Genomic DNA, 27,912 nt, shown 5'->3' on the forward strand with positions numbered 1-27,912 from the left:
CCATCTTTCCATTTCTCCAAAGAAATCATCAAACAAACAGACCTTTATACCTTTCCCTTCCTAATATTGATGGCCTTTTATAATATGACTTAGAGAAAGCCTAAAGACCATCTCTCAGGGGTGAAAAAGGAAAGCAAGAAAAGAAAACAATTATTTTTATATGAGAAAATTAAAATTTTAAGATCTATTTGTGCCCAAATTTTTATCTTTTCTCACCAAGGATTTTATTCCACCTTTACTCATCTATATTTGGCTTCATCGAGTTTGCTCTTCATACTGTATCATTCCAGTAGCTACATACATAGTGTTCAGTACCCATCCAAAGAAACAGAAGAAAGATCAGAACATTTTTCTGCTCCCCCTCACAGCAAAACTCCCCAGAAATATTGTCTATACTCACTGTTTGCAGTTTCCATTCTTTTTTCTCCCTCACTGTTCAAAATACCTCACATTTCCCCCGTTCTCTCCCCCACTATTTCAAATGTTCATATGATGTTGGTAGTATATTGCTCCCTTTTAAAATGAGGATGTTGTGGGGCGCCTGGGTAGCTCAGTTGGTTAAGCATCCGACTTTGGCTCAGGTCATGATCTCATGGTTCATGGGTTCGAGAACCACTGGGCTCTGTGCTGACAGCTCAGATCCTGGAGCCAGCTTCTTATTCTGTGTCTCCCTCTCTCTCTGACCCTCCCCTGCTCACACTGTCTCTCTCTCTCTCTCTCTCAGAAATAAATAAAACATTTTAAAAATAATAATAACATGAAGATGTTGAAGAAAAAGAGGGGTCATGTCCGGGTGGCTCTGTCAGTCAAGCATCGGACTTCAGCTCAGGCCATGATCTTGTGGTTCATGAGTTCAGGCCTTGGGTTGGGCTCTGTGCTGAAGCTAAGAGCCTGGAGCCTGCTTCATATTCTGTATCTCCCTCTTTCTCTGCCCCTTCCCTGCTCTCTCTCTCTCTCTCCTTCAAAAATAAACATTTAAGAAAAAATGAGGATGTTGTGGGGCATCTGAGTAGCTCAGTCAGTTAAGCATCTGACTTTTGATTTTGGTTCAGGTCTTAATCCCAGGGTAGTGGGATCAAACCCTTCTTTGGGCTCTGTGCTACATATGGAGCCTCCTTCTCTCTCTCTCCCTTTGCCCCTCTCCCCTGCTCACACACACACTCTCTCTAAAATTATATATATATATAATATATATATATATANACACATAGAAGTGCTAGATCCAATTTAAAAATATATATCATGCCTCAAGGTAAAGGTGTGGAAATTTCCAGGTGCCAGAATATCGGAAGAAACCTGCAGATGTAGCAGTGAGTGCATGGGCCCAAACACCACAGGCAAGCAGGGAGCCTGCCGGAGCCAGGGCCTTGCGTTAGCAGAGTTCCATCCGCCAAAGTCCTCCAGGCCCTCATTCTCTCTTAAACCCACTTTAATCAGGCTTTCATGCCCAGTACATCCTTTCAGTACTGCCTCTTGGATGTCAAACGGGCATCTAAAATGAACATATTTGCCCCCCCCCCCGCAAAAGTCTGTTCTCCTCAGTCTTCCACATGGTTAACTTATTAGTTGCCCATTAGTAAATGACATCCATTATTCCAGTTGATCAGATCAACAACCTTGAAATCATTCTGGACTCTTCTTTGCTTCTTGTATTTCACCCCAGTATGTCATCAAATCCTGTTAGCACCACCAGCCTTTCTCACAACCTTTTACTACTGTACTGGTCTACAGTACAAACATCTCTTGCTTACTTTATTGCAGTCACCTCCTAAGTGTTCTCCCTACTCCGGCTCTTGCCCCCATCTCTGTCTATTCTCACAGCTGCTAGAGTATACCTAGAAGGGGAAGGAGGAGAAGAAGGGGAGGGGGAGGAGGAAGAGGGAGAGGAGGAGAAGAAGAAAGATCATCCTGTCTGCTCACAAAACTCCAGTTTAATCCCCATCTCACGCAGAGTAGAAGTGCCAAAGTATTTGCCATGACCATGAGACACCCCCTGATCTGGCCCCAGCCACTCTGCTGACCTCGTGTCTTACCACACTCCCCCTCGTCCTCCATCCTGTTCCCTCTGCTCCTGTCTCTTGCTGTTCCTCAAACACACACCAAGTTCCTGTTTCTGGGCAAGAATTACTGATCGTAACCGATAATGGTTTAATGTCACTCTTCTTGGGATATTCCCATATGACAAGGCTTTGGTTAAAGGCTAAAACTTCCAATAATGGACTCTAAACCATTTGAGGAGACTTTGGAGGGAGATTCTGAGGAGGAAGTAGCCCCTCATTACTTCTTGAATCTCATAGTTTGATTATGATATAATATGACTCAAACATAATTTCATAATTTTAGAGGTGTCATTCGACTTTAGAACTGATAATCTTTCCCAGTTCTCTTTTTCCAATTATTCTTTAACAGTCAAAGATAATAACTTCTGCTTTTCCTTTTCATCTTACTTTAAAGAAGCCACTCAATCAACATAGTCCCTGGGTGGTGTTTTTTTAACGCAGGAGGTTTCAGAGACAAATATTTACCTCTCCAGGTAACAGGTACTAGAATGGTCAGTACCTAGAAGCCTCCCTCCTTTGTAAGCATTATCGCCTGATCAGGTTTTCTCTGTATTGCCCCTTAGGTTGTGAAATGTGGCTCGGGGTCATTATAACTTTCTTTTCCTTCATAGCAGGCGCTTGCTCAGGGCTGAAAGTCGCAGTGCCATCACACACCGTTCATGGCATCAGGGGTCAGGCCCTCTACCTCCCTGTGCACTATGGATTCCACACTCCGGCATCAGACATCCAGATTATATGGCTGTTTGAGAGACCCCACACAATGCCCAAATATTTACTGGGCTCCGTGAACAAGTCTGTGGTTCCCGACTTGGAATACCAACACAAGTTCACCATGATGCCACCCAATGCATCGCTGCTCATTAACCCACTGCAATTCACTGACGAAGGCAATTACATCGTGAAGGTCAACATTCAGGGAAATGGAACTCTCTCAGCTAGTCAGAAGATACAAGTCACCGTTGATGGTGAGTCCACTGTAAGTGACATGGGAAGCTGGGGGGCATGACAGTAACAGCTCAGGAGATTAGACCATGTGGGCTTTAGGTCCTGGCTCTGTATCTTTGGGCAAATTGATTAACCCTCAAAGCCTCAGTGTCTCATGGTACAAATTACATTATCTATCTCATGAGGCATGTGTAAAGTATATGCATGTGAAGTATATCCACAGTGCCCAAGTAAGGTAATCAAACAATAAGTAGAACTTATTACTTTTTTGGGTGGAAACTATCAAGGATAAAGTCGCTGATATAATAAGATGGAGGAAATTCTATTTTCTCAGTATCAGAACACACCCTGGGAAGAGCCCTCTTTTTGTCGCATGAAGATTTTATTTTGGTACACAGTTTGTGGGAAGATGAGACTTGCTCAAGGACCATACTTAAGGAACAATAAAAGTTGCTGGAAATATCCTCTGAGGGAATGTAGAATCTGCTAAATTTCCACATTTATTTTCCTTATTGAAGTATGTAAGTAGCATACCTCAAATATACTGTGTCCAAATCACAGCTTCTGATTTCTCCCTTTAAACCTGATTATTCGACAGGTTATTATTTAAAATGTCCTCCATTTTAGGGCCACCTGGGTGGCTCAGTCAGTTGAGCATCTGACTTTGGCTTAGATCATGATCTCATGGTCTGTGAGTTTGAGCCCTGCATCAGGCTCTGTGCTGACAGCTCAGAGCCTGGAGCCTGCTTCGGATTCTGTGTCTCTCTATCTCTGCCCCTCCCCCGCTTGTACTGTCTCTCTTTCTCTCAAAAATAAATAAACATTAAAATAAAACTTTTTAGTGTCCTCCATTTTAGTAAATCCCAACTCCATTCCATCAGTTGCTCAGGCCGAAACTTTGCATCACCATTGACCTTCTCTTTCTCTCATATCCTAAATCTAGGCAAGAAGTTAATAACACTGTAGGCCTTGCCTTCAAAGTGTAGAGTCTAGTTACTTCTTGCCACCCCCTGTCCCACCTCTTTCAACCACACCATCAGCTCTGGCCTGGACTACCCCTCATAGCCTGCCCCCTGGTCTCCTTGCCTCCATTCCCACCTCATTCCACCTAAAATCCTCCCATGGCTTTCTGTGTCAATTAGAATAAGAGCCAAAGTACTAACAATGTCCTACAGGGCCATTGTTACATGACTCTCCCCAGCACATCCAACATCTCTGACCCCATTTCCTACCTCCCTTCCCCCTTACTCACTCTGTTCTGACCACACTGGCCTCCTAGCTCTTCCTATAACAGGCCAAACACTCTTATATGTCAGGGCCTTTGAACTTGCAATTCAATCTACCTAGATTGCTTTTCTCTTAAATAATAGTATGGTTCCCTCCTCTATTTCCTTTAGGTCCCAGCCAAAATGTCACTTTATCTGTGAAGGTTTTCCTGACCACCTATAGAAAGTATAACCTCATTCCCTCAAAGAGAGAGACAGAGAGAGAGACAGAGACAGAGAGAGAGAGAGAGACTATTTATCTTGAGTTCTGCTTTATTCTTTTCATAGCACTTATTTCCACCTGGATTTTATTTGATTATTATTTCTCTCCTTCCCCTAGAACATGAGGCCCACGGAGCAGGGGCCTTGTATTATTTACTGCTTTGTCCTCACTACCTAAAAACTGATGCTGGCCATTAGTAGGCACTCAGTAAGTGTGTGTGGAGTAAATGAGTGGAGACCAGAGAGACTGCAAGGAAGCAAAGGCACAGGATGTGAAAGCAGATGCCTATAGAGAAACTATGAAAAGAGAAAAGGGAGAAAATGTTCATGAAATTCTCCTGAGTAGTATCCTATCTCTCCCCAAAACTTAATGGAACATCCATTACTTGTTAATACATAGTAAATTGGATCTATTTAGGGAAATGCAACTAAAAAATCATATTAGGGGGCTAGGGTCTATCTATGTAAAAAAAACCTTCCTGGAAACTTCCACATCTGAGTCACACTCTTTAGGGCAGGTATAGGATCNTGTGCAACACAATCTATTCTTAATGGTTCTCCACATACAAGAACTTTGACATTACTTATTTGACTTATGCCATTACCACATCCATTTCCACACAGAGAAATATTTTAAATATAAGCTTTTCCTAAGTAAAAGATATACACAACTTATTTTTCTTTTTAGATCATAATAATGTAAACAAAAGCTATTCGACATCCTTTGTTATTGCCAGGAACTATAAAAGATTAAATTGGGGGTACCTGGGTGACTTACTAGGTTGAGCATCCGACTCTTGATTTCAGATCAGGTTGTGATTCCAGGGTCAAGGGATCGAGCCTCACGTTGGTCTGTGCACTGGGTGTGGAGCCTGCTTAGGATTCTCTCTCTCTTTCCCTCTACCCCCTCCCTTGCTCGCTTGCTCTCTACGATAAAAACAAAAATAACAACAAGATTAAATTGAATGGACAAATACAGTTGTCCTCATCTTAAGAAACACTAGAGGCTTCAGAGCTACTCAGGTCCGCTGCAAACTGTTTCAACCTCCTTTCTTCCTATTTTTCATATTTTCCTATATTCTCTAGGCTGAAGGATTGGGTCTGTCTGTTCCCTACTGCACATTTCTCCATATAGGAAAATGTGAGCATGAGTCAAGAGAAATCTACCTGCAGAGATGCATCAACCCCAATTTAAAGCTTGATAGCAAATTGAAATCTAAATACTGGAGCCAATAATTTCTCACTTATATATCACTTCACTCTCTCTGTGTCCTGTGATAATGCATAGAAGGAGATTATGAAATGTACATTTCTCCAAAATGCAAGAGAGAAACACCACCAGGTTTTTTTGTCACTGACTCCTCTGTAACTGGGCAAGTCACTGTCCTTTATCAAACAGAACCAACAGCCTCAAAGATTAATGAAGCTTACTGAAACTATTTGTGGATACTTATATAAGTCCAAGTTTTACCCAACAATTTTAGAGTGAAAACCAAGGGAGGAAATATTTGCTCATTCTTGGAAATGTGTTCATTTGACAATTAGTACTATGTACCAGATTCATGACATGAAACTATTTTCCTATGACTTGAAGTTCCAGCAGGAATTACTATTGAATTTGTCTTTTATATCTCTAATGGGACGTAATTACAATAACACATTTTATCCTATTTTCAAACTGAGTCAGTGTTGAAATGTAGGCTTTGACTTTTGTAATGTGGCTAACATAATGCTACAATTACACAGCAATTAAAACATATAATTAGTTCATTTACACAGAAAGAAAAGTAACTGGTGAATATGTGATTCTCTAAAACTTTCCTCAATATTCCACAAGTATAATATATATGAGCTTTATATTTTGCAGATGGTGGATAAAGATTTAGGTTCATGTATCCTAACCAGCTGCTCTTGGGACATTAGAGCAAACCAACAAGAGGGAAATGCCTTATAAACTTTGCCTGTGAGACAATACCTTTATGGTGTTGGAGACAGCACAATGCACAGGAAATAAGGAAGCTGGTGTTCTTTACACTAACTGCATTATCTATAAAGTAAACGTTTTCATTAGAAAATCCTTGAAAAGTACATTCTAGAATTTGGCTATTTCTGCTATAGATGATACTTATATATTTTATAGTTTCGCATTTTTTTCCATTTTTTTTTGTTCTTTTTTTATTTTCTGAACTGTCTATATCTACAAAATGTAAAATTTTAGAATCATTTCCCCGGGATTTGATATTTGAAAGATGGCACAGACTTGCATTATAAAACTCCGTGGTGGTAAAAATCACTTTCATCTCTTCTCATATTGCAGATCCTGTCACAAAACCAGTGGTACAGACTCAGCCTTCCTCGGGGGCTGTAGAGTATGTGGGGAACATAACCCTGACGTGCCATGTGGAAGGAGGCACCCGGCTGGTTTACCAGTGGCTGAAAAACGAAAGGCCTGTCCATATCAGCTCCACCGGCTCCTTTTCTCTCCAAAACAACACCCTTCATATTGCTCCAGTGACCAAAGAAGACATCGGGAATTACAGCTGCCTGGTGAAGAATCCTGTCAGTGAGATGGAAAGTGACATCATTATGCCTACCATATATTGTAAGTTTTTTAAAAATACATATTCATGAGTTTTCTTCTGGGTAGTTTATACAAGGGTTGTCACAGAGAATATCAACACCAGCTGCCATTTGCTTTTTAAGCTACTGTAATACACTTCTAGTTGTAATTACGTTTCCTATACACTGCCTTGTCATGAAATATAGCTCATAGCATAACCCTGTTTCATGAAGTTCAAGTTGAGATACAGGCCATGGGCCTATTTTAGGATACATTTTCTGACCTGGTCCATTGTGTGACCTTATTTCCAGTGGCAAGTAGGAATCTCAATTTCAAAGACCCAGAACCATGCAGAAGGACTAATTTAGTCACCCCAAGGACAAAGCATTGGTGATTATAAAGTGGGAGAGGGTGTGTTCTGTTGCTGACCACAGAAAGAATGTTCCCAGATTATGCATGCGTATTGTATCCCAGGTCGTGGCTGTTCTCTCTGCTCATTTTCTCAGCTCTGTTCTTAAGAGGCTGGGTGTGGGGAGGATCACAATGAGAGAAAACTTAATTATTCTGCAGTAAGGTATTAAGGTTCCCAGAAGATCAGTAATTACTTCAGATTTCAATTTTCTTTGGTTCTTTTCTTTTGTCATTGTTGCTGTTATTGTTTAATCTCACATAGAGAGTTAAGTTCACCAAACTCTTCAGTTTATGTCATATTATTATTACAACCCAACCAAGATGCCTCTTTATTTATTGCATTATGTTCCCAATCCCCTCTATTGTATGGCACCACCTCTAATATGTTTAATATTGCATACTAATTTCAGCTCCACGCAGAGTTTCTCAACATCCACACTAGTGACATTTTGGGCTGGACAAGTCTTTGTTGTGGGGGCTGTCCTATGTTTTATAGGACGTTTAATAGCATCCCTGGCCTCCCCCGCACACACACCCGCAATTATGATAAATAAACATATCTCTGGACACCGCTATATGTCCCCTGTGGGGGCAGGAGTCATAAAAATCTCCCCTAGTTGAGAACCAATGACCTATCACATTGGGAAGTCTTTGTTTCAGTTACTATGTAGCTTAGAGCATTAGCCACAATAGTATAACAAAAAGAGTGAGGCAGGCAAAGGAAAATTTCTCACCCCTGTGGCATGAGGGTGGAGGTTTCACCAAGATGAACCATACGGCAGAATTAAGTGTGGTAACTGTATCTACTTAATTGTCAAGTATATGTGTATAATAATACCAGGAGAGGCCCTAAAGCCCAGTGTTTAACTAGACAGACCTAAGTGGGAAACTGGTTCTGTCATTACCCATATGACCTTAAGAAATTTCTTGACCTTTCTCAGGACGCCTGGGTGGCTCAGTCAGTTAAGCTTCCAACTTCTGCTCAGGTCATGATCTCACGGTTGTGGGTTCAAGCCCTGCATCAGGCTCTGTGCTGACAGCTCAGATCCTGGAGCCTGCTTCAGATTTTTTGTCTCCCTCTCTCTCTGACCCTCCCCTGCTTACACTGCCTCTCTCTCTCTCTCTCTCTCTCTCTCTCTCAGAAATAAATAAAATATTTTAAAAAATTTTTAAAAGAACTTCCTTGACCTTTCTGAGATAGTTAAAACTGCCTCACCACATCGCTGGGGTTCAATAAGGTACTGTCTGAAAAATAGCCAATTATTGACACAAAGCAAGCATTCGGCAAACAGAGGCTGTTTATGTTGTCGGTTCTGTTTTCTTCAATAGAAAATTGATAGAGCCCTCTTGAGGAAGTGTCTTACTAACTTTTTGGAGAAAACCACCAGCATATGTACCAAATGTATGTTTTTGCAACTAGATAAAGCTCCGCAGTAAAACTGAGCTCCAGCAATGGAGCAGGAAAAGTGACTGCAGGGAGTGTAGTGGTGTGACTCGGGTGTACGGTTATGTTTGCTTAAACCAGCAAAATTAAGCCAATAAAAATAGAATCATTGAATTTCGGCATTGGAAGCTATCCTACAGTTAAAGCAGAAGTGAGAAAATGTGCACAATAAAATATATAAAATAGAATGTCATAGATATCATAGGCAAATATACAAAGGACCATAGTAGCTAGGAACAAGAATTCTGGAGCCAGGGCCCTGGGTTCAAATCCTGGATCTACTACCTTACCTCTCTACTCCTCAGTTTCCTCTTCCATATAATGATGATGATGGTAGTACCTGCTTCATAGAGTTACTGTGAGGATTAAATCTGTTACTGCATGTAAGTTGTTTAGAACAGTAACTGGCTCATAGTAAGTACTCTGTTAGCCATTATTATCACTATAGTATTATGAGGCTATGGATGAATTTCAGTCAGAGAAGGAAAGCATTACTTCTGGCTAGAGAGAAGGGTTTATTGAAGAAAGTAAAATATGAGATGAACCTTTGGGTATGGGTATGATTGGAGTATTGGCAACATCTGGAAAAAACATTCAGGCAATGGGGACAACAGGAACCCAAACACAAAGCAGAGGTCAAAGTTTAGGCAAATGGTCCAGTTTAGACTGTAGGATACGGCAAAGGGTGTGGTAGACTACATGGTCAGACAGATATGTTTGAGTTAAATCATGGAGAGCTTTGAACACTGGGCATTATTTGGTAAACAATGAGGAAAAATATTTTTTAAACAAAGGTCCAAGTATAAAAAGACCAGAAAATGATTTATAAGCTAATACTGAGACATATATATTCTAGGCTAAATCAAAATATGTTTGTCGAGAGAGCATGTTTTCAAATTTGATCAAAAATATCATACAATTATAGAAATGGCATATATAGGAAAGAAAAGAAAAGGAAGTAGGACACATTAACCTATAGTACAGAAAGAAAAAGTCATCAATTATGAACTATATACAATGACTAAACGTATCTAAGAGCAATTTGAAATATTCTGAAAAGTATTATCCACATAGAAACAGAAAAAAAAAAACTTCATACATTGTATAATTCATTTTTGGTGTAGGGGAGCTGAAGAGGCTTAATTCCTAGTCCACCCTAATCTAGAATTCATTGTCTGAGAGATGAACCATTCCCCAAATTATATTAAAAAGTGCTGAAAAATAGGGAAATTATAGTTTTGACCAAGAAATACCAAAACACCACATACTGCAAGCAACTTACTTAAGATTTGTTATTGGGGCACCTGGGTAGCTCAGTCAGTTGAGCGTCCGACTTCAGCTCAGGTCATGATCTCGCAGTTTGTGGGTTCAAGCCCCGTGTCGGGCTCTGTGCTGACAGCTAGCTCAGAGCCTGGAGCCTGTTTCAGATGCTGTGTGTCTCTCTCTCTCTTTCTAACCCTCCCCTGCTCATGCTCTCTCTCTCTCTCAGAAATAAATAAAACATTCAAAATTTTTAAAAAAAGATTTGTTATGGTCATTAATTATATTGTATTTAACAGTGGGATTATTTTTATGGTTGAACTTTTAGCTATATTTTTACAGTTTTATATAATTTTACATTCAGATAACATTATGATAATATTCTGTCTGCCTTAAAGCATAGGCTGAGAAATAGATTCACAAAGAAAGTATAAACTGTGCCTATCTGCACGATGACCATTGTATTGGAGTAAAAAATTCAGATTTGGTGTGGTCTATTTTTAAGTGTAGTCATATTCTTGACTGAAGTTTATTCTGACATGAAGTAACAGCTCCATTCAACTACAAGTAGCACAAGACCTAAATATTGAAGTTATTTAAACACAATGAAAAAAATATGAGCAGGCAAAGTATATCAAATCTAGGGCTATGTAGATACATCTTTACATTGTTTATTTCTTGGCCTAAGTGGTTTACATTCACATAGAAGGTACAAAATGCAAAAACAGATATTAAACCATCCAGATATCAACTACGGAATATTAATCCCAAGGAATTTCCCATTATTCAGTGTGGTGAGAGGCAGTAGGAAGTGCGCTTACACTGGAACATTCCTTATTCCTGTTCCTTTGGAACATTTCAAAGACCTGATGGTCTTTTGTTTCAATCACATTAAATTCTAGTTAATATCATGTCATTTGGGAGAGCAGTGGAGAGCACAGTAGTCATGAGCCTGAGCTGAAAACTCAGACTGCCTAAGTTAGAGCCTTGCTTCTGCCATTGGCAGTATGTGTAAGTGACCCCCTTTTTATCCATCAGTGTCCTCATCTCCTAATCTACACTGTCCTTAGTGTAAGGCTAATACCTGTCTCAAAAGGGATAGAGAGAATTAGGTGAGATTTTATGAATAAAGAAGCCAGTGAGTGGCCCATAGGAAGAACTCAATGATCTTAGCTTTTTTTTTCTTCCCTTTTTTTCTTTCTTATTTTTTTTTCCTTTGAGCTGAAACTATTCTGACATAATTGGAAACATGGCAGCAAGAAGTTATGGAGAGCTTGGATAATGTAGAAGACGCCTGCAAAGAGAAAATGGAAAGAATACCTTGAGAAGAACATTTGTCTTTCCCACACATTACCATTGGTTAACATACTTTATTTTGTTTACATGAAAATATTTTCTTTACATCAATTCTTTCTTATATCCATCTATCTCTTCATCTATTTGCCTACCTTTAAACTCTAGCCAGAGATTTCAATGAAAAATTCCTGGGGGAATTGCATAAACAATTACAGATATATGAAAGTATCATTTGCATCTTTAAATATACTTTTGTTTGGCTATATCATTTATTTTAATCTGGCAAAGTGAGAATAAGATTTTTCTTTTAACATACATAAGTTCATACCCCAATCTCATTATTATCATAGAATATGGTGACACATCATGTGTAAAGAATAAAAATGAGGGGAAAAAAACATAATCCTTCCTATAAATACTAAATAGTATGCTTTAAACTCTTAAATCTTCTTTCTTATCCTGTGTTACTTTAAAGAATTAAACTATTCCCATCTGAATAAATTCAAATTTCATAGAATATGTCTTCTATTATAGACTGAACTTTCTTCTTTTTTTTTAATATTTTTATTTATTTCTAAGAGAGAGAGAGAGAGAGACAGCGTGAGCAGGGGAGGGTCAGAGAGAGAGGGAGACACAGACTCCAAAATAGGCTCCAGGCTCTGAGCTGGCAGTCAGCACAGAGCCCGACGCGGGGCTCGAACCCGCGAACCGCGAGATCATGACCTAAGCGAAAGTCGGACGCTTAACCGACTAAGCCACCCAGGCGCCCCTGAACTTTGTTCTTTACATTCTTTTAGACACAGTCTATGGGAGTCTCACAGAGAAATGTCAGTCATGATTAAAACCTAATGGCAGATAGTAGAAAAAAGAACATTTAGAAAATTTACACATGTATAATCCACTCACACATTATAAAGATGAATTATGTAAATGACTGAAGAACAATTATTACTCTTATTAAGAGGTAATTGTGAATATAGTATTATTAATTTTCTTTATTGATTATTTTTACACTCAAATGCAAAACTCTTCACTTAGTCAACATCTCATCTTACTGACCTTCATTCATTCATTTTTTTCACTCACTCACTCATAGTGTGTTTGGTTCAAAAATCAAACATCATGGTCTGGTTTGTGCTAAACAACTATTACTTATCACATAACATATAGAAGCACAACCCAGACTTACTAATTTTTTTCAGACTCACTAATTTTAACATTTTTCTTTCTGTAGCTATTTAAGCCCATTTTATTGTTTGTTTTTGTTTGGACTGGTTTGATTTGGGGTTACAGTAATTAAATAAAACATATACTGGAAAGAATGGTCATTTATCCTTTCTGCTGATATGGCATCGATATTTTTGCAGTCTGTATCATTTTATGCAAACTGGGAATGTGTGCCTTGGTTGATGTTCCCCTGTCACTTTCTTCACCTGGTTACACCCTCTTCTTCCTTCACAGTAATATCTTCTTCAGAAAGGCTCACTTGCCCTTCCCTTATCTCACCTTTTCAGAGTCATGAAGAGGTTCACTGTGCTCCTATTGCACCATCTTTCCTGGCACTCACTGCACTAGAGTCTTTCTACTTGTGAGCACCCCAGCCCCAAGTAAGAGCTCTGCATTATTCATCTCAATACTCCCTGACACAGATACAGATTAATCAACTCAATAGGGGTTTCTTGAACTTCACTAAAATGGAACAGCTTTCTTCAAATCCCTTTCAAATTCCAGTGTTACTTGATGATGCTGTAGCAAGGCTAAATTCCCATCATAAGAACCGCTTCTGAATTATAGTGCTTTGGCCTTTCATTTTATTTATTTTTTGTTTGTTTGTTTCTGATCTTTAGCAAAGTTCCTCAATAAAAATGTCATAGTCCAATAGTCCCCCATGGAGGTCTACATCATAATTTAGAATTTCAGCATGAATCTAGTACTCTGTTTTCTTAAGGCATAGTTTCTGTGACAGCTTCCTTCATGAACGCAGGAATTATTACTTTTTATTTTAGCAGAAAAAGTATAACAGAATCTGTCAAGATTGGCCATGTATGTATGGTTATGATGTCATAACCTGGTATTGGGGTTGGGGAATATAATGTCAAGTCAGTAATTCAGACAAATACCTACTTGTAGTTCAAGAAATGTATATGCCCTCCAGCTCCGTTGTAAATAATAACCCAGTAACCACTGCATTTTGTGTGCAACATATGGCACTGCTGCGGGGAATTACTCTAAGTGATAAAAATTAAAGGGAAAAAAAAAGGTCATTCACAGTAAATACTTACCATCTGCTCCCAAACAGGGTGGCAAGCAGCATCATGATGGAAATTTAGGTACTGTTCCGCCCAGTCATAAATTGTTAAAGAGAACAGATGATATGTGATTTTACAAGTCACTTAGTAAACCGCCATTTCTGAGGCAAAGGGTTTATTTCTTTTGGGAGTTCTCTGCCACAGGCAAGAAACTAAACCATAATCCAAAGTCAAAATAGAATTATCCTTCTTCTTTCATTTTCAATGTCAGAGGCCACACTGGTTGAATCACTCCAAATGTCTTCAACTGGATTGCCCATTCTGATGAATAATGTATTAGGCTATACCTCAAAGTAAAAGATGGCCAGACTGAAGTGCTAAAAAGGAAATAATATCATAGTATAGTAAGAAGAAAACATTGTTAAGACTGAAGAGAATGCACAGAAAGAAAGAAAGAACGAAAGAAAGAAAGAAAGAAAGGAAGAAAAGGAAGGAAGGAAGAAAAGGAAGGAAGGAGGGAAGGAAGGAAGGAAGGAAGGAGGGAAGGAAGGAGGGAAGGAAGGAGGGAAGGAAGGAGGGAAGGAAGAAAAAAAAGAAAGACGATCTGTGTGTGAGAAAGAAAGAGAGAAGTATAGAGGGCTTAAAGATTGGGGTGCCTTGGGTGACTCAGTCAGTTAAGTGTCTGACTCTAAATCTGAGCTCAGGTCATGATCTCAAGGGTTCATGAGTTTGAATTTGAGTCCCCAGCTCTGCACAGACAGTGCAGAGCCTGCTTGGGATTCTGTCTCTGCACTTCCCCTCTCTCAAAATAAATAAACTTAAAATTTTTTAAAATTAGATTTAAAGAGGGGCGCCTGGGTGGCCTAGTCGGTTAAGCGTCCGACTTTCGCTTAGGTCATGATCTCGCGGTTCGTGGGTTCGAGCCCCGCATCGGGCTCTGTGCTGACTGCCAGCTCAGAGCCTGGAGCCTGTTTCAGTCTGTGACTCCCTCTCTCTCTCTCTCCCTCCCCCGTTCACGCTGTCTCTCTCTCTCCTAGAAATAAAATTAAAAAAAAAAAAGAAGAAGATTTAAAGATCAGACACTGAAATATGGATATTCATTCTTTGAATAGTAAAATTACAAATGAGTTTTCTTTCCATCTTTGTGATTCTCTGAATTTTAGGGTTTTATGCAATGAACATATACTTCTTATATAATCAGATAAAATATGTTACATTTTAAGAAATCATATCAGAAGAAAGGAATTTAAATGGCTCTAGGTATTAGATTCCAGGAATTGGAAGAAATGTTTGTACGGGGGCTGGGAGAGTTTGAGGTATGTGAAGCCAACTCTGAAGAGTCAGATATAGCATTTAATTAAGGCAGAGGAGAAAAGTTTATGCCTATCATGAATCCCAACATATAGAGAAGTAGCAAAATCAAAATGTCCATCCATGTAGGACAGATAAGCTGAGATTTCTTTCTTTAAAAGCATATTTTATTTTAAACTAGAACAATATTATTCAATGAGATAATCAACCTTATTCACCAAACTTGACTCTGACAGTGGGCTTCCTTTATATAATGAGCCCACTCTTCAAAATGAAAGAATTTTGAGAATACTCCATTATGTGGCAGGGTCCAAAGGCAATTCCAATTGAGGAGTTCTCAAAAAGTTTTGCGTAATGTCAGCACACTGAAAAGAATATCACTCATTCTTATGTGTGTCAAATTATCAAGCAATTTTTTTTGTAGTCACGTTCTGTAAATTCTGAAAGCCAGTGAAGACAGAGACTTAAACTGAATGGCTATATTTTTGTGACCACACTTCTTTATCACAGCCCCACAGAAAAGCTCTCTCGACTTAGGTTTTGTGAACAGACTCAGGTCTCTTGCTGTTCCAACCTTAGTTGATTCCTTCCCTTGGTTTCCTCCAATATAATCATAATCAGTACCCACCAGTTGGTGGTCTTTGCTTCCTTAATGTTCTATCAATGCTGACAACTTGATGGGATGCAGCTGCTGCACTGAGCCTGGGAGACTAGCCACAGGAATCATGTCTATCACACCTCAGATTGCTCCACAATGCCTAGAACAATATTAGGCACACAGTAATACCTTATTACCTCAATGCCTAGAACAGTATTAGGGACACAGTAACACCTCAATGCCTAGAACAATATATTAGGCACACGGCAACACCACAATGCTTAGCACAATATTATGTATACAGTAATACCTCAATGCCTAGAGTAATATCAGGCACACAGTAACACCACAATGTCTAGAACAGTATTAGCCACACAGTAACATCTCAATATTGATTTTGGCTGAGTGACTGAAAACAAGTTTTCATCCCATTATACAACCTACTATTTAGTGGAATTCAGAATGAAAGAGTTCCATTTAGCACACAGTTCTGACAGAGTGGTTTGCCCCCTGAGACTCTATCATAGCCTGAAATGAGAGGGTTCTAGAACAGCTAGTACAGTTATAGGAAAGGACATTCACTGACAAGGCTGAGCCTGCTCTGGGATCCTGTTTCCTTCTCGTTCTGCCTCTCTTGTACATGCTCTCAAAAACTAAAAAAATAAACTGAAAAAACTGTTGGAAAAATAAAAGATTTTTAAAAAGTTTAAAAAAAAAAAAGGAAAGGGCATTCATTTCTCTTCACTTTAATTCTTCATCTCCTGTACCTGATTATTTCAAATTTGAAGATACTAACTTTTATATTTGCTTTCTGAAATCAGGAGCATCTCATATATATATAATATAAATTTGATTATTTCAAATTTGAAGATACTAACTTCTATATTTGCTTTCTGAAATCAGGACCATCTCATATATATATATATACTAACATGAACCTGTAGGTTTCCTTCAGATGTCTGTGTCTTTAGGAAGCAAATCTGTGTAAACTGTGTGTTCCCTAGCTGAATATAATTTATTGTTTTGCATCTTCAGTTCTTATTTTATCTTAGGAAATGTGTTTCTCCAATGGCAGACTGGTCAGAAAATGCTGACATAATAGAGAACTACTCTGGGAATCCACAAATTTGAGGTTGGCTTGCCAGTATCCAAAATAGCTTTAGCATAGCATCAATCACTCAAAGGTATTTCAAAGTTAGAAAGAACTTTGTCAACCATTCATCCAGTCAATGTTTTTATAGTAAAGGCAAAAAAAAGTAAGTCCTAAAAGTTCAAATGACTTCTGAAGAACACTTAACCATTGCCAAAATCAGGATTTAATGTAGTGATAGCTGATAAGGACTACTATGTAATCATTACATTATATTATTCCACTAATGAGAGATGAATAGTCAGTACATTTATTTCTTTAATCAGAACTTTGAGGCACCTGGGTGACTGTCGGTTGAGGGACCAACTCTTGGTTTCAGTGCAGGTCACTGTTGGTGAGATTGAGTCCAGCATCAGTGTTGGTCGCATGGAGTCTGCTTGGGATTCTGTTTCTGCCTCTCCCCTGCTTGCACTTTCTTTCTATATATCTAAATAAATAAATAAACATTAAAAAATCATAACTCTGAGACTAGGTTACTACTGAGCAAACCATCCATAGCCTTTTCCAGTTTATCAATTCCTTGAGCATAGGAACTGTGTCTTACACATTTTTTTCTCTCATATATTAAACATATTACCTAACAATATTCTCAAACAAGACTTTGTTGATTACTTGATTAACTGAGTACAGAATTAACATGTAATTAGATAACTACTTATTATAGAATTAATAATATAGTTATACAACAAGAAACTGTTCTGATATAGAAAATTATACCACACACATTTATGGGGAGATAATGTGAGTGATCAAATGCATATATTTTAGAGTTCTAGCTTTGCTATGTGACCATGGGAAAATTAATGTTTTTAATGTTTCTTCCTTCATCTTCTAATGGGAATAATACCTACCTCATGTGGTTTCTTTAAAGATTAAATGTGTTGTCTGTATGAGTATTTAAAGTGCCTTCATATGGAAAGTAGCCAATAAATGTTGGTTATCATCAGCTGAGAAATGAACATAATCATGCCTAAACCTTGAAGTTTTAGAATATAAGCCAGGATTTATCCTGAACAATAAAAAAAAAATATCTACCTGGGGAATTTTTAAAATCTCTGTCTTTATTTTCTGAAGAAAGCAATGGGAAATGTGTCTTTATCTGCAGGCATTCTTGTGCCATAGAGCAAAATGCTACAATAGCAAAATGCTACAAGAATATTGCAGGACGGACAAACACCATGGGATATCCGTGACTAAGTAGTTTACTGATGCTCAATGAATACTTGTTAATAATAATGAAGATATTTTTCCAAATAGGATTCTAAGCTTAATTTTCACAAAGAATATTTAAAATTCTTTAACTGCTAATGGACACTTCTGTATCTATTTGCACAAATTTGTGCTCCAGGTGAAACTATGTACTTTATAAATATGTGCATGGCTTACCATAGAACTGAGAAGAAAGACAGATAATACTCAAAGTATGGCTGTCATGAGAAAATAATGGCCATAATCTATTTTTAAAGTGCTTTCAAGTGCAACTCTGTTTTCAGAAAAATGGAACTTGTCTAACACGATTGCAGACGTATCAATGCATTACTCAAAGCCTTAGCATGACAGTTATGATGGCAGTGTCTCTAAAATTATGTAGTAAGTTTCAAGCCTTTCACTATATCAGATAAGTTCAATCACACCTCAAATAATTTCCATTGTCATGGATATCAGAATAACACATTTTTAGATCCTCATGATTTATTGGGAATCCAGATGAGGACCTACCTGCCAAGTTGAACGTGACTACTTTCATGGAAAGTAAAATACTGCTAAGCTCTCCCAACCTCTATAACTATGTTGTGGTTATTTATGCTACCCCTTTATTTCTTTTTTCAATTAATGCAGATGGACCTTATGGACTTCAAGTTAATTCTGACAAAGGGCTAAAAGTAGGGGAAGTGTTTACTGTTGACATTGGAGAAGCCATTTTGTTTTATTGTTCTGCTGATTCTTACCCCCCCAACACCTACTCCTGGATCCGGAGGACTGACAATACAACATATATCATCAAGCATGGGCCTCACTTGGAAGTTACATCTGAGAAGGTAGCCCAGAAGACAACGGACTATGTGTGCCGTGCTTACAACAATGTAACTGGACGGCGAGATGAAGCTCATTTCACAGTCATCATCACTTCTGTAGGTAAGTGTGACATAAAAGGCAAGGATCCCAAGGAAACGCAATGCATGCTGGTCTTCTAATACTCAAATTTTATACCTGTGTGGAAGAGAAAACCATTGTGGATTATTGATAAACTCTAAGAAACTCTCTTTCCATGGCTTCTAGGAGTCAAAGAAAGAAAACCCAAAACAGAATGAAGGAAGAATTCAATTGTTAACTCTGAAGGACTATGACGAAAAAGAGAATCCAATAAATGACACTAAATATGCATTTGTATTTTTTATTTTACAAACAAGAATATAAGAGAAGCAGCTTACTCATTTAAACTGGTTTATATCTGTTATTGCATTAGCTCAGGTGAATAAATCTCAATGAGTTGGAAATCTGGTTTTCCTACTACCTAATTTGACTCCTCCTCTCACTGTCCTTTATGAGCCTCCCTTCCTCTTTCATCATTTAAACACCTGCAATCTGTGGAAGTTCTCAACAAGGGTCTCAACACCTTGGAAACTACAAATTTTGTAGGTCTGTTAAATTTGACCTTCTTTAGAAATTAATTCTAAATTCTTCAGAAAATTTTGATTTTTCAGAAAGCGTACTAATCCACAAGAAGTTAAGTATCACTGCCCAAAAATGTACGCCTACCAAATTCCCATCCTTTTAAGCCTTCTTTTCTCTGTAATATAATTTCATTTTCCTATATGATTTCATGCGCTCTCATGGTTTCATATAACCCTGGTACATCCAAATCCATATCTTTATAGCTCTAAAACTGTATACCCAGTTGCCTTCTGATTATCTCCAATTTGAAATACCAGGGGCGGCATATAAATCCAACATATTAAAACTGAATCATCTTCTTTCCCCCCAAATTACTATTATTTCTGTATTCCCAGTTTATGTGAACGGCCCTGCTGTCTACCAACCTAAAGCAGAAAGCTAAATGTCAATCCAGACCCCTTTCTCTTGCTCACTGCCATGCCCAGCATCCAATCACCACGTTTGTCCATTCTCCTTCCTTTCTACCTCTCAAACCCATTTTCTTCTCTCCTTAATCTTCTCCTTCTTTCCTGAATTTCTTCTCCCCTCCCTCTCCTTTCCCTTCTCCCTGTCCTCCTCCTCATCCCCCTCTTCTACCTTGTCATCCTCCACCGTTTTCTCCTTTTGCTTCTTCCTCTACTACTTCTACTGCTACTATCAAGTACTTCCTGGACTCAGCTTTGCACATAAAGACTCGTCAATATCCACCTGGGGAACACCTGAGAGCAGGCTTGGACAGGGAGGGGTGGCTAGGATGCCTATTAGGGGTGTAGGAACAAGTGGGCAAAAGGTAACATCATTCAATACTTTCTACACTGATATTTTCTCTTTCTCCATCTTTATAGCCCTTGTGTCTAATTTAGGGCCCATAATATAGAGTCAATGTGTTTTGTTGAATAAATGAAGCAAGAATATAATCCTTAAAATTCTTAGGCTAAATTTTATAGTATGTAGCTATTGGGCCATTTGCATCAAAATCATCTGGGGAGGTCTAATAATGTATTTTCATTAAGACACCTCAGACCTATTGGGCCAGGATCTTGAGGGTAGAATCTAGGTATCTGAATATTTAACAAGCACAAGTGTGGCAATTTTGTGTTTAAGATGTTTCTTTTTCCTCTATAGTCTTTTGACCTTATTAAAAAGCCACCAAGAATTATAAGATGGTAACAAACTACACATTGATAAAGAAATATCAATGGATAGAATCCCCCCATGATTTCTTAAAGTTGAATGTATTCAGATTTGTGAAATCACCTGAATATATTGGAATTTATATAACCGTCGTGGTGAAGTTTTATTTTTTTATGAGAAGAAAATACCACACTTTCTAGAAAAGTGCTATCCAATGGAAATTTTTGCAAATATTTGTAAAGGAAATATTTGATCTGCACTAGCCGGTATGGTAGCCACTACCTTCATTTGGTTTTTGAGCATTTAATTTTTTTAATGTTTATTGTTCTTTTTGAGAGAAGGCAAGACAGAGCATGAGTCGGCAGGGGCAGAGAGAGAGGGAGGCACAGAATTAGAAGCAGGCTCCAGTGGCTTATTTGAGAATTTAAATTTAGCTCTGCAACTGAAGGACTGAATTTATTTTACTTATTAATTTTAACTTAAATTAAATAGCCACATGTATCTGGTGGCTATTTACCAGATATGCCTAATTACCATATTAGATAATGCAGCTCTAAATTTTTACCTGACTTACGTGTCATTTGGACAGTAGATAATATATTTCCTTTATAGCTCCCCAAAGCATATACGTGCTTAGGGTGCTCTAAATCAGACACATTTGTTCATTATTTAGCACCTACTGTGGGCCAAATACTGGGGTAGGCATTGAGAATGCCAATAGAAAAAAAATTCCTGCTAACAAAATGCCCACAACTTAATATAGACAGCAGCCATGTAAACAGCTAAGGTGAATCCTTTGCTTTCTATTTCACTAAATTTTAATAGGATAAACCAGCTCTTTACCTCAGTGGCTAATCAAAACATAATTTTAAAACAAGCCATAAATAAGTATATAAAGTAGTTGAATAGCAATCTGGGTGTTATCTTAGACTCATTCCTCATGCTCATTGCAAATGAAAACATGGCTCCAATATGCAGTTGTATACTGCACTGCCACCTTTCACACTGCCTGAACTTTCTCCATTAATATTTGGCTAAGGTATTTTCATAATATCAGAAGCCCCCAATATTTGATTAAGATCTTATTACTGATGTCCAAAGACAGCCACAGTCTTTATATCAAATAACTGCCTTTTGCAAAATATAAAAAAACCTGTTTGACCTGTACAAAGACCAGGTATTTGTTTTTATAGTAAATAAGAAGAGCAGGTGCTTATTTTTCAGAGGGATTCAGAGTTGTCAACATTAGTGACCTCTCTGTGGTTTTTAGAGCTATTTTTCAACCCCTATATGTCCACAGAACTTTAACACACACACCAGCAAATGGCAAATAAAATTAGTAGTATTGATGTGTTTTAAGTATTTGATATTTTAAAAAGTTTTCCGAATTAATGAATCTCTACAATGGAGATTAAATATCCAGTGACCTACAGTGAAAAAAATGAACATCACTTGTAACTACCAATTGAGCACTGACCATCCACTCTGAGAAGCAATCTATATTAAGATCTGTAGAGAATTTGACATAATTTTAGGGGATAAGATGCCTCCCTTTGAGATATTTTCAGAACCAAATTGTGTTTGGTGTAACCAGAGTCTAGTACTAAGAAACAGATGAACTTCTTTGTTTTTAGTGAGGCACATAACATGGCTACCACAAAAGTCTCAGCAAAAAGCTATGGAGAGCAATGGACAAAGGAGTCAAAGATAACTCCAAGACCACAAATAAGGAAAGAAAATAACAAGGTCAGGAAAGAATCAAAAGTTTTATTGGAGACTTTCAGTTGGGGAGAAGAAGGTTGGAGAACATGATGTTTGGCTCCAGATGGTGCTTTCTACCTCAGGGCTAAGGGATATCAATTGACCTTTCTGTCTCAGTGGAGATATACTAAGGAAAACAGGGACAATGGGCAAGGCCACACAGCTAGTAAGTGATAAAATAATATCTGAATTCAAAGCCTGTGTTTTAATCACTATATAAACCGCCTCCCTTGGCATTCTTGACTGAGAATATCAGTAAGGCTATGGTCTTTCTAGAACATATACCACATATCCAGGATACTGTATATTTTCTCATCACCTTACTAACTTTGTGTTATATACAAAGAGATATGCTGGTTTGTCCATGACATGTGTAGGCTCTCATGTTAGTGAGAAATTATGAAATGCCTGAAACTAAAAATAATATTTAGAATATACAATTCAAAGAAAGAATAGCAATTAAAATAATAAATTAGCATTTGTATTTTGAAAAATAAACTGTTTTGTTTCTTTGATTAAGGACTTCCTTGAATGCCGGTGTCCATGCTTTACAATTGTAATGGGGTCTAAACCACTATTGTGACATGCAATATATATATATATAAAATGAAAAAGTTTATGATCAGAATTCAAGTATTCACATTTAATGAAGACATTCGAATATATAAATTATTAGAGTTCCCAGGAACCACGTGGCTATAATATGAGATTTAGACAGAATAGAAATGTCTTGAATTTCTGATCCTGAGAAATCTATCACTTTTTTTGAGAGACAGAGAGAGAGAGAACAGATGGGGGAGTGGCAGAGAGGGAGAAGGAGAGAGAGAGAATCCCAAGTAGGCTCTGCACCACCAGCATGGAGCCCAACATGGGGCTTGAACCCATGAACCATGAGATCATGACCTGAGCCGAACTCTGACACTTAACCGACTGAGTCACCCAGGGGCCCCTATTATTTTTATACTTATTTCTATTGTACATTTTTTCATTTAGAAGAGAAAAGGAAATGATCCAAAGTGGGGAAATGAATTTACTAGTTTCTTCTATTTAGAAACTTCTCACGTTAAGATCTTAAGGAGATGATTTCACTTTGGACCACTGGAGAAAACGGCGAAGATAGAACTACAGCCCTGACATCCATAACCTAAGACCTTAGACATCCCAGTGAGCTTTTAGCACAGAATAACTGTGTCAGTTAAATAGGGCCATGGGAGAGTATAGAAATAGCACCCTCCCCCAATATGGTGCTTTCATCTCTATAGGGACAGGAATCAGCTATCATAATCAGCAAACATACTGGATGGGAGAGATCTCAGAACTCCATTCTGATCTAGCAATAGATGTGCAGACTGGTGGCATATGGCTGCCCTGTTCTGGGTGCAGTCTTTCAAACAGCAGGGCTGTGATGCCATGGAAACCACACCTCTTGCCCATATTTGCACTTATAATATGTTATTTCATTTTATTTGTTTGCCTAAGGAGGGGACAAACTGCATTTGCAGTAGGGCTTTGGTAAATGAGTCAATCATGTTTAAATAATGAAGAGAATGGCATGCTATGAGCTAAACAGTAGGAACCTCTCTGAAGGAAAGAATGGAGCTCCTGCAAGTGTCCAAAACTCCACTCAGAATTCCTATACATTCTCTCTAGCAATAGGATCAGAATTTATCTGCTGCCTTACTTTCAAGTGGGGGTTTTGGAAGTCCATCTCTCCAAAACACACTTGCCTAGAACTGAGACTACAGCAACTATACCCCTTGATTTGATCCTTGACGTATTTGGCATTTTTTATTTTGTGAAAGGGAGCAAATCTCAAGTTCTGGGATGGAGAATCAGTGTCAAGAGGAGACAGTCAGGATGCTCTAGAGGAGAAGGAGGCCTAACAGGGAATATCATTTGTTCTGAGAAAAGGGACTATGCTTATTCCTCTTTTTCCAGGCAAGGATCTGCCATAGCCAAGGATTTGGGATGACAGACACTGGTCACCACGGGGAGACTCTCTGATGTAGGGCTAACAGAGGCCAAGGGGGAAAGGCGCAAGACGGCAATAAGGAAGGAATCTGAAGAGAGAAGGAAGTAATGGGAAAGGGAATAAGTGGGATCCTCTGTAGGACAGAATTCAATCATTTTAGGAAACACCCAAGGGACAGAACATTAGAAATGAAGGAGGGGCAAGGAGATGTCTTATCTAAATGTAAGACATCCAATCATCATATGTGAAACCAGCTGCCAGGCTTCAGAATCATGGAAGGGTCTGGCAAAGAGCTTATGGATGCAAGAGTGTAATTTCACCATTAGAATGGGAAGTACTGGCAATAATCATTATTAGCATGTTTTCAATCATAAGGGAGGGAAAACAGCTAAGACTATACTAAAATTTTTTTTTCTGCAGTTTTTTTGCATGGTAAAGCACGTAATAGAAATTTGAGAAGAATACATTAGCATTCAATACTTTTTTGAGGGGTTAATGGAATTTTGGTGAAGACAATCTGACTATCAAGAAGTGAGAGAGCTGAAACACATCAAGTCTGCTGTTAGATAAGATGGCAGGTAAAACAGATTTTATAGGAGCCCACCTGCCAATTACAAAACCATTCTTTTGGACAATGGATCAACAGGAAAGAAATGAACTTGCAGTCAGGAAAAAACCTCTGATCCAGTCTTAGTTCTAACTTAATGATTGTGGCAAATATTTTAGTTTCTCTGAGACTATTTCTTTATCTGTAATTGTAAATGGTACTTTGATTTTTTAAATTATTTACATTTTTACTGATAGGATACAGCTCTACCAAATAAATGGGAAACAAATGTATGTTTGGTTTTCATTACATGCAATGCTTATACATTTAATTGTGCATGTCTGAAAATTGGCTAGTTTTTATTTTAATATATGACCTAAAATGAAGAAAGAGAAGGCACCTGGGTGGCTCAGTCAGTTGAGCATCTGACTCTAGATTTCAGTTAAGGTCATGATCCAGGATTCATGAGTCCAATGCTCAGCACGGAGCCTGTTTAAGATTCTCTCTCTCTCTTTCTGCCCCTCTTCCCCTCTCAACTCTCTCTCTCTCTCTCAAAAAAATAAATAAAATAAAATGAAGTAATAAAGAATTCACTTGCTAAAAGTGGTGCCCAAATCATATGCTATATCTTAAATTACACCATTCTATTATTTAGTATTTCATCGTTATTACTTTGCTTTTCTACCCCTGCTGATATTTCAAGAAAGTATTCTATTTGCCTTTATCTTACTGACAACCACATCAGAGTCTTTCTGGGTCCTTCTGAATTTATATGTTAAAAGTAAAATAGGGGCGCCTGGGTGGCTTAGTCAGTTAAGCATCCAACTTCAGCTCAGGTCATGATCTCGTGGGCTCGAGCTCCGCGTTGGGTTCTGTGCTGACAGCTGGCACAGAGCCTGGAGCCTGCTTCAGATTCTGTATCTCCCTCTCTCTCTCTGACCCTCCCCTGCTCACGCTGCTCTCTCTCAGAAATAAACAAACATTTAAAAAATGTAAAATAGATTAGCTTTTGTTGAGTTCCTAAAATTCTACCTCTAAGATAGTAGAGAATGTGAAAATCAGTCATACAAAGAACAATAAAACCATCTGCAGATGTTGACTCTGAAAAGAATTCTCAGGGGAGATGTGAGGGAAAAATCATGCAGAAAAAGGATCTGATTTATCATAATTTTGTTGGTACAACTGAGTAAATTTGGGCTTAATGGTGGAAGGATTTCTGTTTCTCATATAATGATCAGGCAGAAGGGGTAGAAAGAGCACAGAACTGTAATCAGACCTTATTGAGTTCAACTTTGTGTCCTTAGTCTTAGCTTTCTTATCTTTTATATGGAACTTATTCTTGTATTGTGGAGGCCAGTGCAAGTGGTAAGCAGTAAAAGTATTCATTTTGGTTAGTTTCTTTGTTTTTGTTTTTGTTTTGTTTTTGCATCTTCAAAGTCTAAGACACAAAGAAAAAATGTATAACCAACAAGCAACTAGAGAGGAAAAGAAGAATAAAATGAAATCCTGATTAATACACATTAAGACAAGAAAGGAGAGACCAAAATGGAGGAAATATAGAAAAACATAATAAGATTGTAGATCTAAACCAAAATGTATTAGTAATTTCATTAAATACTAATGTACTAAATGTTACAACTAAAAGACAAAAACTGTCAAACTAGATTAAAAAATACTGTCCAGGAGCACCTGGGAGGCTCAGTAGGTTAAATGTCTGACTTCAGCTCAGATCACAATCTCACTATTTGTGAGACTGAGCCCCATGTCCAGCTTTGTGCTGCCAGTGTGGAGCCTGCTTGGGATTCTCCCTCTCCCTCTCTCTTTCTTCTCATCCCCCACTCATACTCACTCTCTCTCAATAAATACATAAACTTTAAAAAATACTATTCAATACAAAAAATACTATTTGATGGTTGTAAGATATACATCTTATATATAAATACTGAAAGATTGAAAGTAAAAGGATGAACAAATAACCATACAAATAGTCAAAAGAAAACTTATATACTGTTACTAATATCAGACCAATTAGATAATAATTAGATAATTTTTTTGAGACAAGAAGCATTACTTTAGATTAAAAAAAGTGGACATTTTGTAAGAAATGAAGTGGTGTCTCCAGCAGGAGGATGTACACATTCTGAATTTGTATGCATCTACTAGCAGTGCTTCAAAAGGTATCTAATAAATAGCAAAAATCAACAAAGTAGAAAAATCCATAACCAGAGTGGGATATTTTTAGCATATAACTAATAAAATAAATAGGCAAAAACTTAGTAGGAATAGAGAAAAATAATTTGACCTAACTGAATTAATATAGACTATAACATAACAACAACTGTAGAACACCCCCTCTTTGCATATGACCATGTATACTGTCATTTTTCTAAAATCTTGGCATTCAAAAGATTGATATCAAACAAGGTCTGCCCCCTAGAGTAGAATTCAACTAAAACTCAATAACAGACAACAAAACTAGAAAACTCCCCAACTTAAGGAAATTAAGCAACATGTTTTTTAATAGCCTATAGGTCATATAAGAAATCTCAATGAAAATTATAAAATATTTTGAACTTAATAATCACAAAAATACTACTTACAAAAAACTCACGGGATGGTGTTGTTCTGTAGTAAGATTGTCTATACTTAAGAAAGTGATGGAGAGGGGCACCTGGGTTGAACATCCACTCTTGATTTCGGTTCAGATCATGATCTCATGGTCATGAGATTGAGCCCTGAGTAGGGCTCCATGCTAGGCAGGAGCCTGCTTAATATTCTCTCTCTCCCTCTCCCTTTGCCCCTCTCCCATGTGTACTCTCTCTTTAAAGAAAAAAAAAAAAAAAAAAAAAAGATTAAAAAAGAGAAAATGATGGAGAAAATAATAATGTCAATTAAATTTAAGACTATATTATGTTCACAGCCATCACATTATGTATGGCACAAAAAAAATTGAGGAAATATTCTTCCAGCATCAAAAACTATTATTCAGTCCAGCAGTCATTCACATGATTGATGAATGAATGAAGCTCCAATGTATGTTGCCATTTCATTTTCATCTTACTAAGTATCAAC

At 37.9% G+C, this 27,912-nt stretch overlaps 1 protein-coding gene across 4 annotated transcripts in view; it reads left to right on the forward strand.

Moving 5' to 3' along the window:
- HEPACAM2 (HEPACAM family member 2) overlaps positions 1-27,912 on the forward strand; it is a 42,107-nt gene that overhangs the window by 4,981 nt on the left and 9,214 nt on the right. For 2 of the 4 annotated variants that reach the window (XM_077776219.1, XM_077776221.1), the window contains exons 2-4: positions 2,675-3,025; positions 6,810-7,094; positions 18,611-18,907. In XM_077776219.1, coding sequence (XP_077632345.1) covers positions 2,675-3,025; positions 6,810-7,094; positions 18,611-18,907 — 933 coding nt within the window. Of the gene's footprint in view, positions 1-2,671; positions 3,026-6,809; positions 7,095-18,610; positions 18,908-27,912 lie in introns of all 4 variants that reach the window. The other 2 variants (XM_077776218.1, XM_077776217.1) reach the window with 1 other exon arrangement.

Source organism: Crocuta crocuta, unplaced genomic scaffold (assembly GCF_008692635.1).
Source record: "Crocuta crocuta isolate KB4526 unplaced genomic scaffold, BGI_CrCroc_1.0 scaffold37, whole genome shotgun sequence".
In the NCBI taxonomy this organism is placed as follows: Eukaryota; Metazoa; Chordata; class Mammalia; order Carnivora; family Hyaenidae; genus Crocuta; species Crocuta crocuta.